Here is a 13,285-nt window from a genome sequence, read left to right as displayed (position 1 = left end):
GCCTGGGTGCAAGTCCTGGGTCCCCTGTCGATGCCAGTGTCCTGCTAACGCTCCTCGTGAGGGGCAGCAGGTGAGCACTCAAGTAGTTGAGTCCCTGCTACCCATGGTGGAGACCAAGGCTGAGTTCCTGGCTCCTGGCTTTGTCTGGCCTAGCCCTGGCCATGGTGGGCATTTGGGGAGTGAATCAGTCATGGGAGCACTCTCTCTCTCTCTCTCTTTCTCTCTCTCTCTCTCTCTCTCTGCCTCTCAAATAAATAAAAATAAAAAACAATGTTATGAGCTAGAAGTAAGGTTAATATAGAAAGTATATGCCAGGCCACACAGCAGACTCATAGAATGGCAAATGCCCTAAACAGCACTCTGGCCTCAGAATCAGCCCTTAAGACATTCAGATCTGGCTAAAAAGCCCATGAGAGTCTCTCAGGCATGGAGAGCCAAGACACTGTGGCAAAAAATGGCCTACATGAAAGATCTCTGTAAGTGAGATCCCTGTGGAAAGAATGGTTCATCAAAGAGGGAGTTAACTTTTCTCTGAAGGGAGGAGAGAACTTCCACTTTGCTTATGGCCCTGTCTAAATAAGGTCAGAGTTTATGGACTCAAGAGGCTTCCATAGCCTTGGCAGCTCATGACAAGAGCCTCGGGTGATCACTGACGTCATATATAAGAATGTCAGTTGTTAAATCAACACCAGGAGTCACTGTGCACTTGTTCCCCATGTGGGACCTCTGTCCTTAATAAGTTGCACTATGAGAATTAATGGTAAAACTAGTCTTCAAACTGTACTTTATATTTTGTGTGGCTGTGTGGGTGCAAACTGTTGAAATCTTTACTTAGTATAGAGTTGACTTTCTGTATATAAAGATAATTAAAAATGAATTTTAATGAAGAATGGAATGGGCGAAGGAGTAGGAGGTGGGATGGTTTGGGGATGGGAGGGCAGGTATGGGGGGAAGAACCGCTATATTCCAAAAGCTGTAACTATGAAATTTATATTTAGTAACTAAAAACTTTCTAAGAAAGAAAAAGAAAGAAAGAAAGTGAATGCCAGAGGTCCCTGGGTGCAAACCTGACTGAGCTACCTAGTGGCCAAGGCAGACAGGAAAACCTCATTGGCATGGTTCGTGGTGGATTTTGGACAAAAACCAGTGGCTCAGAAGAAGCCCAGCCTAGGCCCATTTTTGTTGAGGAGCAAACCGCAGCTGTGGTCTACTGGGGTTTTGGCTTGTCCAGTATTCCTTTGTTTTCCCAAGCCCACTGCCAGTGCAGCCTAGGAACCGGCACATTCAGGAGGTCCCCATGGAGAGACAGATTCTGGGGTGGATCGCTCAGTGGACTTCCCTGGCGGGTCACCTGGGCACTGTCATGGTGTCTTGGGGCAAGTTGCTTGTCACAGTTGTCTTCAGCCATAAACCTATCTTAGGGATCACCACTTCCTAATGAGTAAAAGAATGGGTTCTGAGGCCCCCACTGCCTGAGTATTTTTTTTAAAATAGAGCAAGAGAGAGAGAGAGAGAGATCTTCCATCCACCAGTTCACTCCCCAAATGCCCAGCCAGTCTGCAGCTGGGAGCCTGCAGCTCCCTCCAAGTCTCCCATTTCAGTGGCAGAGGCCCAAGCACTTGGACCATCTTCTGCCGTCTTCCTAGATTCATTAGCAGGGAGCTGGATCAGGAGTGGAGGAGTAGAGATGGGAACCAGATGCTGGCCAGCCCTCCACTGCCTGGATTTGGCTGCCTTGCCCACTTACTCCTCCTCCCTCCCCACTGCCCCCCACTGGCCCCTGCCCCCAGCTACGGTTGCTCAGCTTTAAAGGGGACTGCAATGACTTCTGCCTCCCTCTTTGGGTTCGATGAAAAACAAGTGGGTGAAAATTTTAACAAGTTTGTAGTAAGCGTCTAAGAATACTAATCATTATCGCCACTCGAGGGGAAAAGGGTATGATTGTGCCCCCTGCCCCCTCCGTCAGAGGCGTCTGTTGAAGACCAGGGTACCTGTGGCCCTGAGAGGCACAGGCACAGAGGACGTTGGTGGTGTAAGGAAATGAGGCCTAGTCCTGCCTGCACGGCGTGTCCTTGACATTGCAGAGGGAGATATCTGCTTTGCTCATACACTTATCCTCAGAGGACCGGCTGCCACCACATCTCATTTTGTGACAGTCACAGAAGGCTGTGCCCACTGCATGCCACTGGCTCCATTTCACAGGAGAGGAAGTTGGCACTGTACAAGGGGCAGTGACTCAGCAGCCCAGGTCTCCGGGCGGGATGGATGCAGAGCTCTGTGTGCCTGCACGTCCAGCCCTCCTTGGTTCTGGCTGGCTGGGGACAGAGATGTGAAGCCACGCCTGGCACCATACACAGGCAGGGAGGGGCCTGGGTGAGGCAGAAGAACCGACTGGGAATATTTCTCTCCTAACAATAACGTGGCATCACGGGAGAAATGCGACCTTCAAGGGTGCAGGATGAAGTCATACTGAAGTGGAAAAGGAGCCCAAGAATCAGAGTTTGGACTGAGCTGGGGCAGGGGCAGGGGCAAGGCCAAGTCCACTCGGGGATTCTGAGAAGCTCCAAGAAAGGAGTCAGTGGAACCCTGATGAAAGACCCCAGGGACCCTCATGGGTCTGGAACCAGCTGAGCTTCCTCTTTGCTTTTCCAATCTTGGGGGAGCGCTATGCGATAAGGGCCCGGGTCACTCTAATCAGCCCTCAGGCATGGGGGTTCTAGAGATGTGCCCTGCAAGTCTAAGGTTTCCAGCTGGGTGACCTGGACCACGTCCCCCTCCTCCCTACCCCCCCACCCCATAGCCGTCGGAAGCGGGGATAAGACTCCATCCATTCATAGAGCAGGTGTGTCCCAGGCATCATTATGGCTGTTGAGGACTCAGCAATTTTTAGCACAGATCAAACCCCTTGCCTCCTGCAGCTCCCTCTGGGGAGGAGACCAGCAAGGCCACCTCCTGCTCCCCTGCCAGGATGCCCTGTCCCCCTGCCGCGGGGCTGCAGCCAGACTTCAGCAGACTGACCATGGGAGGGGGGACGGCGGGGAGGGCAGGTGGAGGTTGGAAGGCCCCGCTTTCTTCATTTGCCTGGTTCCTTTTTGAATCTCGATATTATCATAACACCCACTTAGAAAAGTGTCTACATTTAGAAATTCTTGCTAACTGACACACATATATAACCAGCACCTGGACCGATAGACAGAATGTGACCCAACTTCCTGTATCCCTTCTTGCCCCTAGTCTGTAATCCTACACCATGAGGCAAACCATCTCGAGGCTTCTGGCACCAGGCATTCGGTTTTTAAACCTTTGTATCCTTTTATGTGCTGCACCTTTCACTCCGTGTTCTATTTGAGAGCTTCATTCATGGCTCACTCATTCTCATTGTTAGCATCTCACTATATGGAGACTCAGCAGTCGGTCCAGTCTGCTGTGGACATTGCATCATCTCCTGCTCGGGGTTGTAAAACAGGCCACAATGACCATGGGTAGGTCTGGCTTCCGGTGGGCATGTCCGCCTTACCCAGGGCAGCTGCTCTGTCATGGGAGACGTGGGAGTGCTCTTTAAGCAGATCTCACTAGCTTTCCACGATGGGTGTACAGAGACCTCCACCAGCAAGGTGTGTGATGGCTCCAGGTGCCCGATGCTCTGCTTCCTTTACACTGTAGCCATGCTGCTGGCATCACGTGCTGGTTTAATGTGCATTTCTCTGGCATCTCAACCAGTCTACCAGGGGGCCCTGCTGCAGTTCAACATGACAATCACAGAGCTCTCTGCCCACCCCGGGTCTTCTGTGCACAGTTGGTGCTGCCCTTTTGGCAACTAGAAAAACCACAAGCCTGTTGCCATCCAGCCCTCATCCACAGCCCTGACGGCCTTTATGTCTCCTCAGTAAGAAGAAGAAAAATGGCCCAAAGCAATCAGCCAAGGCCACCCGGGACCAGGTGCCTTCGTACCAGTACAACATGAATTTTGACAAGATGGGCAAATGCATCATCATAAACAACAAGAACTTCGATAAAGTCACAGGTGGGTGCTGGGGGCCTGGGCTCGCCTCTCCCGTCCCCTGCACTTCCCCCATTTATATCAGACATGGATGAGAGAAGGGCAGGGCCCATCAGCTGCAGCCGACAGCCCCTCCGAAGGTGGAATAGGGATGCGGGGAGAACAGGCCCTGACGGTCGAAGGTCCCACACCATGCATGTCCATTAACTGACAGGGGACATTGACCAAAGGGCTGCAAGTTGAGGCAGCTGCGTGGCTTTGCTGGGAACTGAGAGTTGCCACGAGGCAGCTGGGTCCCTTCTCCTTGGAGTGCGTCTCGTGTCATTTGCTCGTGCTATATTCTCAGAGTGTTTGCATTGCAGCTGGGTCAGCAGCAGCGAGCGCCCAGCCTCCTGACGCCTGCACGCGGTATTCAGCCGGGGTCGCTTGCTTCCCGCAGGTATGGGCGTCCGGAATGGCACAGACAAAGATGCCGAGGCCCTTTTCAAGTGCTTCCGGAGCCTGGGCTTTGATGTGATGGTCTACAATGACTGCTCCTGCGCCAGGATGCAAGACCTGCTTAAACGAGGTGACTGCTCCCGCCTCCTCTGGCCGTCTTCTTCCCGCACCTGGGAGAACAGGGCGCAGGCTGGCCCCGGGAGGATGCCTTTGTGGACAGGGCAGTTTTAGCCTGGCCTGTACTGTCCTGGGGGAGGCAGGTCTCTTTCAGGAATCTTCCATCATGATCCATCATGAATAGCTGAAATCCCAGCACAAGAAATGAGCTCTGTGCATACAGTTTCTTTTCTTTTTTAATTTTTTCCCAGGCAGAGTTAGACAGTGAGAGAGACAGAGAGAATGGTCTTTCTTCCGTTGGTTCACTCCCCTAATGGCCGCTATGGCTGGCACTGCACCGATCCGAAGCCAGGAGCTGGGTGCTTCCTCCCGGTCTCCCATGCGGGTGCAGGGACCCAAGCACTTGAGCCATCCTCTGCTGCCCTCCAGGGCCACAGCAGAGAGCTGGACTGGAAGAGGAGCAACCAGGACTAGTACCTGACACCCCAACCGGGACTAGAACCCGAGGTGCTGGCGCTGCAGGCAGAGGATTAGCCTAGTGAGCCATGGTGCCGCCGGCTATGTGCATGCAGTTTCAAAAGGCCGATTCTGAGGGCGGTAACACACAGGCACCGTCCTGCCTGGAATGGAGTTCAGGTCTGAGCCTTGCCTCGGTGGCATAGAGAGAGTAATAGTTCCCGAATACTTCAGAACAGCCTCCGTTTTCTCTATAGCAAACTCACAAAACTGCTTTATTACATCTTTAACACAGCCCCCGCAGTGGTGGTCCATGGGATATTATCATGCCCCGTTTATAAATGGGGGTTACTGTTGAGAGTATGGGTGACGTGCCAGAGGGTATGTTAGTATAGGCAGAACCAAAATCCAAGCTTTTCTTCTTCTTTTTTTTTTTTTTTTAAAGGGGCAGGGGGAAGTATTATGGCACAGTGGGTTAAGCTGCAGCCTGTGATACCACTATCCTATATGAGCACCAGTTAAAGTCCTGACTGCTCCACTTCTGATCCAGCTCCCTGCTAATGTGCCTAGGAAATCGGTGGAAGAGGCCCCAAGTGCTTGGGCCCTTGTGACCCATGTGGGAGACCCGGATGGAGTTCCAGGCTCCTGGCTTTTAGTCTGGCCCAGCCCTAGCCATTGCAGCCATTTGGGGAGTGAGCCAGAAAATGGAAGATCTGTCTCCCCTTCTCTCTCTCTCTCTCTCTTTCTCTCTCTCTCTCTCTCTCTGTAACTCTGCCTTTCAAAATAAATAAGTACATCTTAAAAAAATATATCAAAGCTCTGGATTTTCAACTCCAGGACAAATGCGTTTCCTATGAAACCTCACTATCTGACAGATGGCAGCCAGGACATGCCAGCATTTTGAGGGCAAGCATTTGAAAGTTATATGTGAGGTGGGCTTTTTTTTTTTTTTTTTTTTTGACAGATAGAGTTAGTGAGATAGAGAGACAGAGAGAAAGGTCCTCCTTCTGTTGGTTCACTCTCCAAATGGCCACCACGTCCGGAACTACGCTGATCCGAAGCCAGGAGCCGGGTGCTTCTTCCTGGTCTCCCCTGCGGGTGCAGGGTCCCAAGCACTTGGGTCATCTGCCTTCCCGGGCCACAGCAGAGAGCTGGACTGGAAGAGGAGCAACCGGGACTAGAACCCAGCGCCCATATGGGATGCCGGCGCCGCAGGCGGAGGATTAACCAAGTGAGCCACGGCGCCGGCCTCGAGGTGGGCATTTTTTAGCCTAGTGATTTGATTCCCGGCTCCAGCTTCCTGCTAATGTGTATTCCGGGAGGCAGCACTGATGGCTCAACTAATTGGATCGCTGCCACCAGCATGGGAGTCCTGGAATGTGTTCCCAGCTCCGGGCTCCTGCTGGCATTTGAGGAGTAAACCAGCAGATGGGAACTTTATCTGTCACTCACATAAATAAAAAATAATTTAAATTTAAAGCAAAAGTAATATCCCACTAACTCACTAGACAGGGACCCACAGGTAGTAGATAGGAATGCAGTTCAAATCAGTGCTGCTTTTCTTAGCTATATGGATTTTTTTAAAAATATTTATTTGTTTGACAGGTAGAGTTAGAGAGAGAGAGAGAGAGAGAGAGAGAGAGAGAAAGGAGCTTCCATCCTCTGGTTCACTCCCCAAATGGCTGCAGGAGTCAGGAACTTCGTCCAGGCTGTCCACGTGCGTGCAGGGGCCCAAGTGCAATAAGCCGTCATCTGCTGCTTTCCCAGGCACATTAGCAGGGAGCTGGATCAGAAGTGGCACAGCTGGGACTCGAACCAGCACCCATATAGGATGCCAGTATCACAGATGGCTTAACCATCCATTGGCTTAACCTGCTGTGCCACAGCGCCAGCCCCTTATTTGCTTATTTTTTAAACTAGGCATCTTTTTCTAGTTTCTTTAAACTTGAATCTTCTAGCTGACCTGTGTACCCTTGTAGGTCACCTGACGGAGCAGACTAGAAATCAGGGGCCAAAGTCCAGGGTCTGGCGCAGGCTCCAGCATTCAGGCAGCCCAGGCAAGACAGCCTGATCTTCCTGTTTTTTTGTTTGTTTTCCTAAAATGCAGATCATGCCACCAGCTCCTTCTGTGTCTGGCAGCTGGAGTGAGAAAAGTTGTGAGTGTGCTTTATGAAGCATCACGGCCTAAAAAGGCAGAGAGTTTGTCCCCGTGGTAGTCGATCTAGTAACAGGTGCATGATGCCATCCAAGCTCTGAACGTGTCACGGCCGGAGAATTCTTGTTCATTTCCCATTCAGAACAGTGAAGTGGTTGCTTTTCTGAGTGTACGTGTAATAGATTCCACTGAGGACAACAATTCTATTTTCCAGCTGCCCTAATTCATCTAATCTTAAACTAAGAATTTGAACTGTCATCATCACCCCCTCTGCCTCTATTATCAAAACTAATTTTTAAAAAATCGCTGCCGATTGATGCCAAGCTCTCGCCGATCACAGGGGAAGAGGCTGCACGGTGTGGAACCAGGGAGGTCGCAGAGCTGTAGGCAGCTTAGGCTTAGGCTTGGCCCCAGCCACCGCGGGCAAGGTTAGGAAGCCGCTCTGAGGTTCCATTTTTCATCAGAGAAGTCAAAAGAATGAGGCCCGCCTCCAGGGCTTCCTGGTTGGATTGAACCACTCATGTAAAGTACCTGGAGCCGTGTCTCCATCTAGCAGGTGTGCAAAATTTCTGAACCTCACTCTTCCCCTACGTTTGATCGTAGAGAACACAGAAGGTTATGTTAGCTGGGTAGAATCACAGACTATTAGAAGAGTTTCCGCTGGGCCAATTGGCTGCCTGCTCTAAGCTTCCTAAATCGGCAGGCAGTCTTGGCATTGCTTTGCATTTTTTCTTTTTCTTTAACTTTGTTTGCTTGTTAATCGTGGCAAGGTGCCCATGATGTTAAGATTTACCATTTTAACCATTCAGGACATGCAGTGCTGTGCAGCCATCCCCTCCAGCCAGCCCCAGAACTCTCTGCGTCGTTTGTAACTCAGACTCTGTATCTGTCAGATGCTGAGTCCCTATTTTCCCTTCCCTTAGCTCCCGGTACCCCCATCTCCTTCCTCTCTTTGAACTTGACTACTCTAGGTGTCCCATGAAAGTGGACTCACACAGGCAAGTCCGTTCATGACTGGCTTATCTCACGTAGCATGTTTCATTTTCTTGGACAAATACTTGCATGATGCTAATTATGTGGCCCACTTTCAGAACACTGTTTTGATTTTAAAAGATTTACTTCTTTATTTGAAAGGCATAGTGACAGAGAGGGAAAGGCACAGAAAGAGAGGGAGATCCTGCATCTACTGGTTCACTCCCCAAATGACCCCAGTGGCTGGGACTGGGCAAGGCCAAAGCCAGGAGCCTGGAACTCCATCCACATGGGTACAGGGGCCCAAATACTGGGCTGTTCTTCCACTGCCTTCCCAGTCTCAGTAGCAGGGAGCTGGATAGGAAGTGGAGCAGCCAGAACTCCAACCAGCACCTTGGTATGGGATGCCAGCATTGCAGCTGGCAGCTTAACCCTCTGCAGCCAGTGCCAGTCCCCTTGCTTCCCGAAGATTAACTCCCATAAGTGCTAGCATCTCTTCTTACAGATAGGTAACCAAGGCGCACAAAGGCTAAGTGACCTGTCTAAGGGCATAGCGCCGGCAGGTGGCAGGGCCAGGCTCTTCCTCTCCCCCAGGATGCTGCTCCCAACAGCTCCCCGTGAACCTGCAGTGCTCAGGGCTCATTTCCTCGCGAGACAGCCGCATAGCCGCATTCTGCTTTCAGACCGGGAATTCCAGAACACTCCCTGTCTCTGACTCATCTCCTTCGATCCTCATTCCCCTCGGGGGGGGGGGGGGGGGTGCAGGAGCCCGGTCCCAACTGCCCTGCCTCGCATGTTCCTGCTTTGTGCCTCCCAGGCTGCCCCTGGGACACACTTTTGAGGTTGCCCAGGACTTAACATTTTACCTTTGCTGTGTCTGAATTGCTTGTAGCTTCTGAGGAAGACCACACAAATTCTGCCTGCTTTGCCTGCATCTTACTGAGCCATGGAGAAGAAAATCTGATTTATGGAAAAGATGGTGTGATTCCCATAAAGGATTTGACAGCCCACTTTAGGGGGGACCGCTGCAAAACCCTGTTAGAGAAACCCAAACTCTTCTTCATCCAGGTAACTGCTTTCCCAAGCCAGTCCAGTTGAAAATGGGAAAATACTTCAGAGTCACTGGGAACATTGTTACAAATCTGGGAGCTGTTGCCACTGTGATATGCAAATTTGAGTTTTATTTTTCAAGCTCTGGATGGTTGGCACGTGTGTCTCCATTGGATCCCACATAAGAGGGTTTCTTTTAGATGTTGCAATGTGTTTGTTTGCTTTGCTTAGTCATTCAACACAGCATTCATATTTCACCATCCATTACGTGATTGTGGAGCGCCTATGCCAGGCGTGGCTCTGGGCCCTGGCATGCAGCAGGGAACAGCACACCCATTTCTGTTGCGAGCTCCATGGAGTGATCTCTGCTCTGACACCCAGGCTTGCCGAGGGACGGAGCTCGATGATGGAATCCAGGCCGACTCGGGGCCCATCAATGACACAGACGCCAACCCCCGCCATAAGATCCCGGTGGAAGCTGACTTTCTCTTCGCTTATTCCACAGTTCCAGGTATCAAGTTCACTGTCTGCTAACCTTACTGGTCCATTGCACTATCAGAAGGCAGGCTTGAGGGCTGTGTTCCTTTCTCTTTGCTGCAGTTACAAATTGCATGGTGTGCATCCCGATTCCAAAATGCCCCTGAATCCATGACTTGTCGAGTGCCAACTTGATGCTTGAAAGTTTGAATTTTGCAGTGTTTCAGATTTCAGATGCTCAGCCAGAAAAGTCAATACAGGTGATCCAAAATCGGAAAAGCTCCAAAATGTGAAACACATCTGATCCTAGGCAGTGTGGATATGGGATGGAATACACAACTTGTAGTACAAACACCATAGCTTCAGTTGCGGGAACCTTGCAGCCCTGCAAGTCAGAACCCAGGGCCGCGTTGCTCTGGAGACCCGGGGGGTATGCGCTGCCTTGCCTTTTCCCAGCAGGTGAGAATCTCGTCCATTCCCTGGCGTGTGGCCCTTTCCTCCCTCTTCCAACCCGGCAGCCTCACATCTCTTTGACCTTTTCCCTGTCCTCTCATCTCTCTCTCTCTCTAAGCACAGCCAGGAAAGGACCCCTGTGATTTGGCTGGGCCCACTTGGATAACTTAGGATCATCTCCCCTTCTCAGTTCTGTAACCATAATCACACCTGCAAAGTCCGTTTTGCCACATAAGGTAAGTATGCGCAGGTTCTGGGGTCAGGGCCTGGACATCTGTGGGGACCATCATTCTCTCTGGCACAGGGATGAGTTCACTTTTCTCTCATTTGTTTTCACTACTATTGGTCATTGTGAGAGCAAGCATTTCTTGTGTTTTATGCTGTAGAGTGTGTTCACATCTTTTCCTTGATATCTTCACAATGCTTGTAGGTAGTGAGGAAAAGCGTCACTGCTGTCCTCATTGAGGGTGATTGAACCTAAGGGATGTGCCAAGGTCAGATGGAGAGCTGAGTTCATGGTAGAGCTGTAGCTCCAACCAGGACTCCTTCACACGTGTGCTCTGGTGCCAGACAGTCAGTAATGTGCAAACCTACTCGTTATTTACCAAAAAACATGTTTGTCCAGGTCTGTGCACTGAAAGTGCTTCCTCTGTTTTGAGTACAACCCATCGCTAAGTTAGAATAACTCTCCCAGCTGCAACAGTGTTTTTATCAAGTGCTCGGTGCAAAGATGTTGGTTACAGTAAGCAGGTCAGTATGTTCAGAAAACCAGCTCTGGCAGGATCTACAGGTGGGATTTTGAGAGGATAACTTTGCAAGTGCTAAGGATGGGATAACATAGAAAATAATTTGGTCTTCTCGGTGTCAGAAAGGGAGGCAACGTGAGGGGGACCCCATGTCTGTGACCAGTGGTAGGGTTGTGGGCGCTCCCAGCGCCGTTTGGAGGAGTTCATGGAGGAAGGGTGACCTCATCTAGGGAGGGAGGTGAGAGGCTCTCCCACAAAGGAGCTGCTGTAACTGAGTCTGGAAGAGTTCAACAGCAGGGAACGGAGATGGACGGCTTATCAGACAGTTCCAGGCAAAAGCCCAATACGCTTGGTGAAACTCAGGGCTGGATCACAGGGAGTATCAATCAGTCAGGCTGCTGTAACAAAATACCATCTGCTGGGTGGTGTAAACAGCGCTTATGTCTCCTAGCTGGCAAATCCAAGTTCAAGGTGCTAGCTCATGTGTTTTCTGATGAGGGCTCCCTTCCTGGGTTTTTAAACAGAAAACAGCCTGTGTTGTCCTCCCAGGTAGAGAGAGAAGCCTCCTCTTATAGGGACACAAATACGGTTGGAAAAGCAGCCCACCTCTGTGACCTTATTTAACCTTAATTACTCCGTGAAGGCTCAAATGCAGTCACACTGGGTGTTGAGGCTTCAACATAGGAATAGGGAAGGGGAAACAGTTTAGCCCATAGCACAGGCTGTGACAGGGAATGGCAAGATCAAATCCAGACAGGGGCCAGTGCTGTGGGGTAGTGGGTAAAGCCACTGCCTGCAGTGCTGGCATCCCATATGGGTGCCAGTTTGAGTCCCAGCTGCTCCACTTCTGATCCAGCTCTCTGCTGTGGCCTGGGAAAGCAGTAGAAGATGGCCCAAGTCCGTGGGCCCCTGCACCCGCACGGGAGACATAGACCTGGCTCCTGGCTTCAGATTGGCACAGCTCCGGCCATTGCAGCCAACTGGCAAGAATCCTCTCTCTCTCTCTCTGCCTCTCCTCTTTCTGTGTAACTCTTTCAAGTAAATAAATAAATCTTTAAAAAAAAAAAAAACCTAGACAGGTAGATAAGGGGCCCTAGCATAGCAGGCTCTGTGTGTTGTGCTAAGTTACCCCAGTTTTACCCCAATAAAGAGGTGCAAGGGAACTGTTCTAGATTAGAGACTCACAGGATGAGATTTGCATTTTTAATTGAGATTAAAAACCCCGGAGACCCTACTAGGACAGGGGTCAGAGGCTACGAGCCCAGGGAGGAGACAGTCTGTGCCCAGCCTCACCAGACTGTAAAGAATGAGATACCGGGCGTGACCTTCTCCCCCCACCCACCGCATGAATGAGATGCATTGTCATCCGCTGACACTGTTGACCACAAGCGTCATGCTTGTGGCTGCCAGTGCTGGTGCGGCTCAGTCACTTTACACAGACGGGTTATTTCTGCTTATTGTATGTACCTTTATTCCCTAACACTGTATACGTGGCAATGATAAGTGACCTTGTTCTCATCAAAGTGGAGGGAACGAAGTCACAAGCAGTCACAATAATACTGTAGCCAGAATGTCCAGTGTGAGGAAGTAACTGAAACCCCAAACCTGCCTGGGTTTCACATTCCTTCTCACTGTAGCTCAGCCCTTCTGTGGGGGTCAGGTGCTACGGGAGCCTCCATCTCTAGCTCTCTCCCCGCCCCTCCCACTTGAAGATTCCTTTCTAGAGTCTTCCAGGGTCAAAGGCGGAGCGGGGCGGGGGGGTGAGACAGGGAAAGAGAGGGTAGAGAAAGAGGTGAGACGTGTGTCCTGTGGTCATCTGACCTTTTGTGTCCTGGACCAGTTGGGTGACTCCTGCTGGGTGCTTTGCGGGCCCCTGCTCCTTCTCGGCCTTTCGGTGTGCATCTCTGTTCCTGGTTAGGTGTTGCGTTTCCTTCCTCAGCTCCCAGGCTCAGGAGTGCTCCAGAGTGCTTGTGTGTCTTCTTTCTGTGGGGGTCTCCTGGGCCCTACAAGAAGACCCTCTGGACAGGACCCAGGACAACCCCAGGGCCGGCTTTCCTCCTGCAGACCACGTGTGGTTCACAAGAGGCGTGTGCCCTGCCCGGGCAGCCCCCAGGGCTCATTCAGCCACCTGTTGCGTCCAGGGTTCCTCAGCCAGACCCAGTTCCGGTTCTGTGGCCTCCAGCAGGGGGAACACATCTCCGAGTTGCCTGGGGTTCCCTTCTGAACCTTTCTCTGGGCTTGGATTAGGAAGGAGCACTCATCCCAGGGGGGCGGTGAGGAGTCCAGGGTTACGGCGTGGTCTTCCGCTGCAGATTGGGCCCACGCTTGCTCACATAGCTGACGTGTGTCACAGGGGGATCTCCAGCAAAACCGGTACAGGGGGGTTGCCCAGCAACATCCGCCCACACTGGCCCTGCGTGG

At 51.3% G+C, this 13,285-nt stretch overlaps 1 protein-coding gene across 6 annotated transcripts in view; it reads left to right on the top strand.

Moving 5' to 3' along the window:
* The window catches only part of CASP7 (caspase 7), a 40,763-nt gene that overhangs the window by 25,615 nt on the left and 1,863 nt on the right, over positions 1–13,285 (top strand). For 4 of the 6 annotated variants that reach the window (XM_008270531.4, XM_002718715.5, XM_017348572.2 and 1 more), the window contains 4 exons: positions 3,888–4,024; positions 4,440–4,568; positions 9,031–9,206; positions 9,570–9,699. In XM_008270531.4, coding sequence (XP_008268753.2) covers positions 3,888–4,024; positions 4,440–4,568; positions 9,031–9,206; positions 9,570–9,699 — 572 coding nt within the window. Of the gene's footprint in view, positions 1–3,887; positions 4,025–4,439; positions 4,569–9,030; positions 9,207–9,569; positions 10,355–13,285 lie in introns of all 6 variants that reach the window. The other 2 variants (XR_011382255.1, XR_011382254.1) reach the window with 2 other exon arrangements.

The sequence above is a fragment of the Oryctolagus cuniculus genome, chromosome 15 (assembly GCF_964237555.1).
Source record: "Oryctolagus cuniculus chromosome 15, mOryCun1.1, whole genome shotgun sequence".
NCBI classification, from domain to species: Eukaryota; Metazoa; Chordata; class Mammalia; order Lagomorpha; family Leporidae; genus Oryctolagus; species Oryctolagus cuniculus.
The sequence above is the reverse complement of the archived record's forward strand: the minus strand, read 5'-3'. Positions and strand labels throughout refer to the sequence as shown.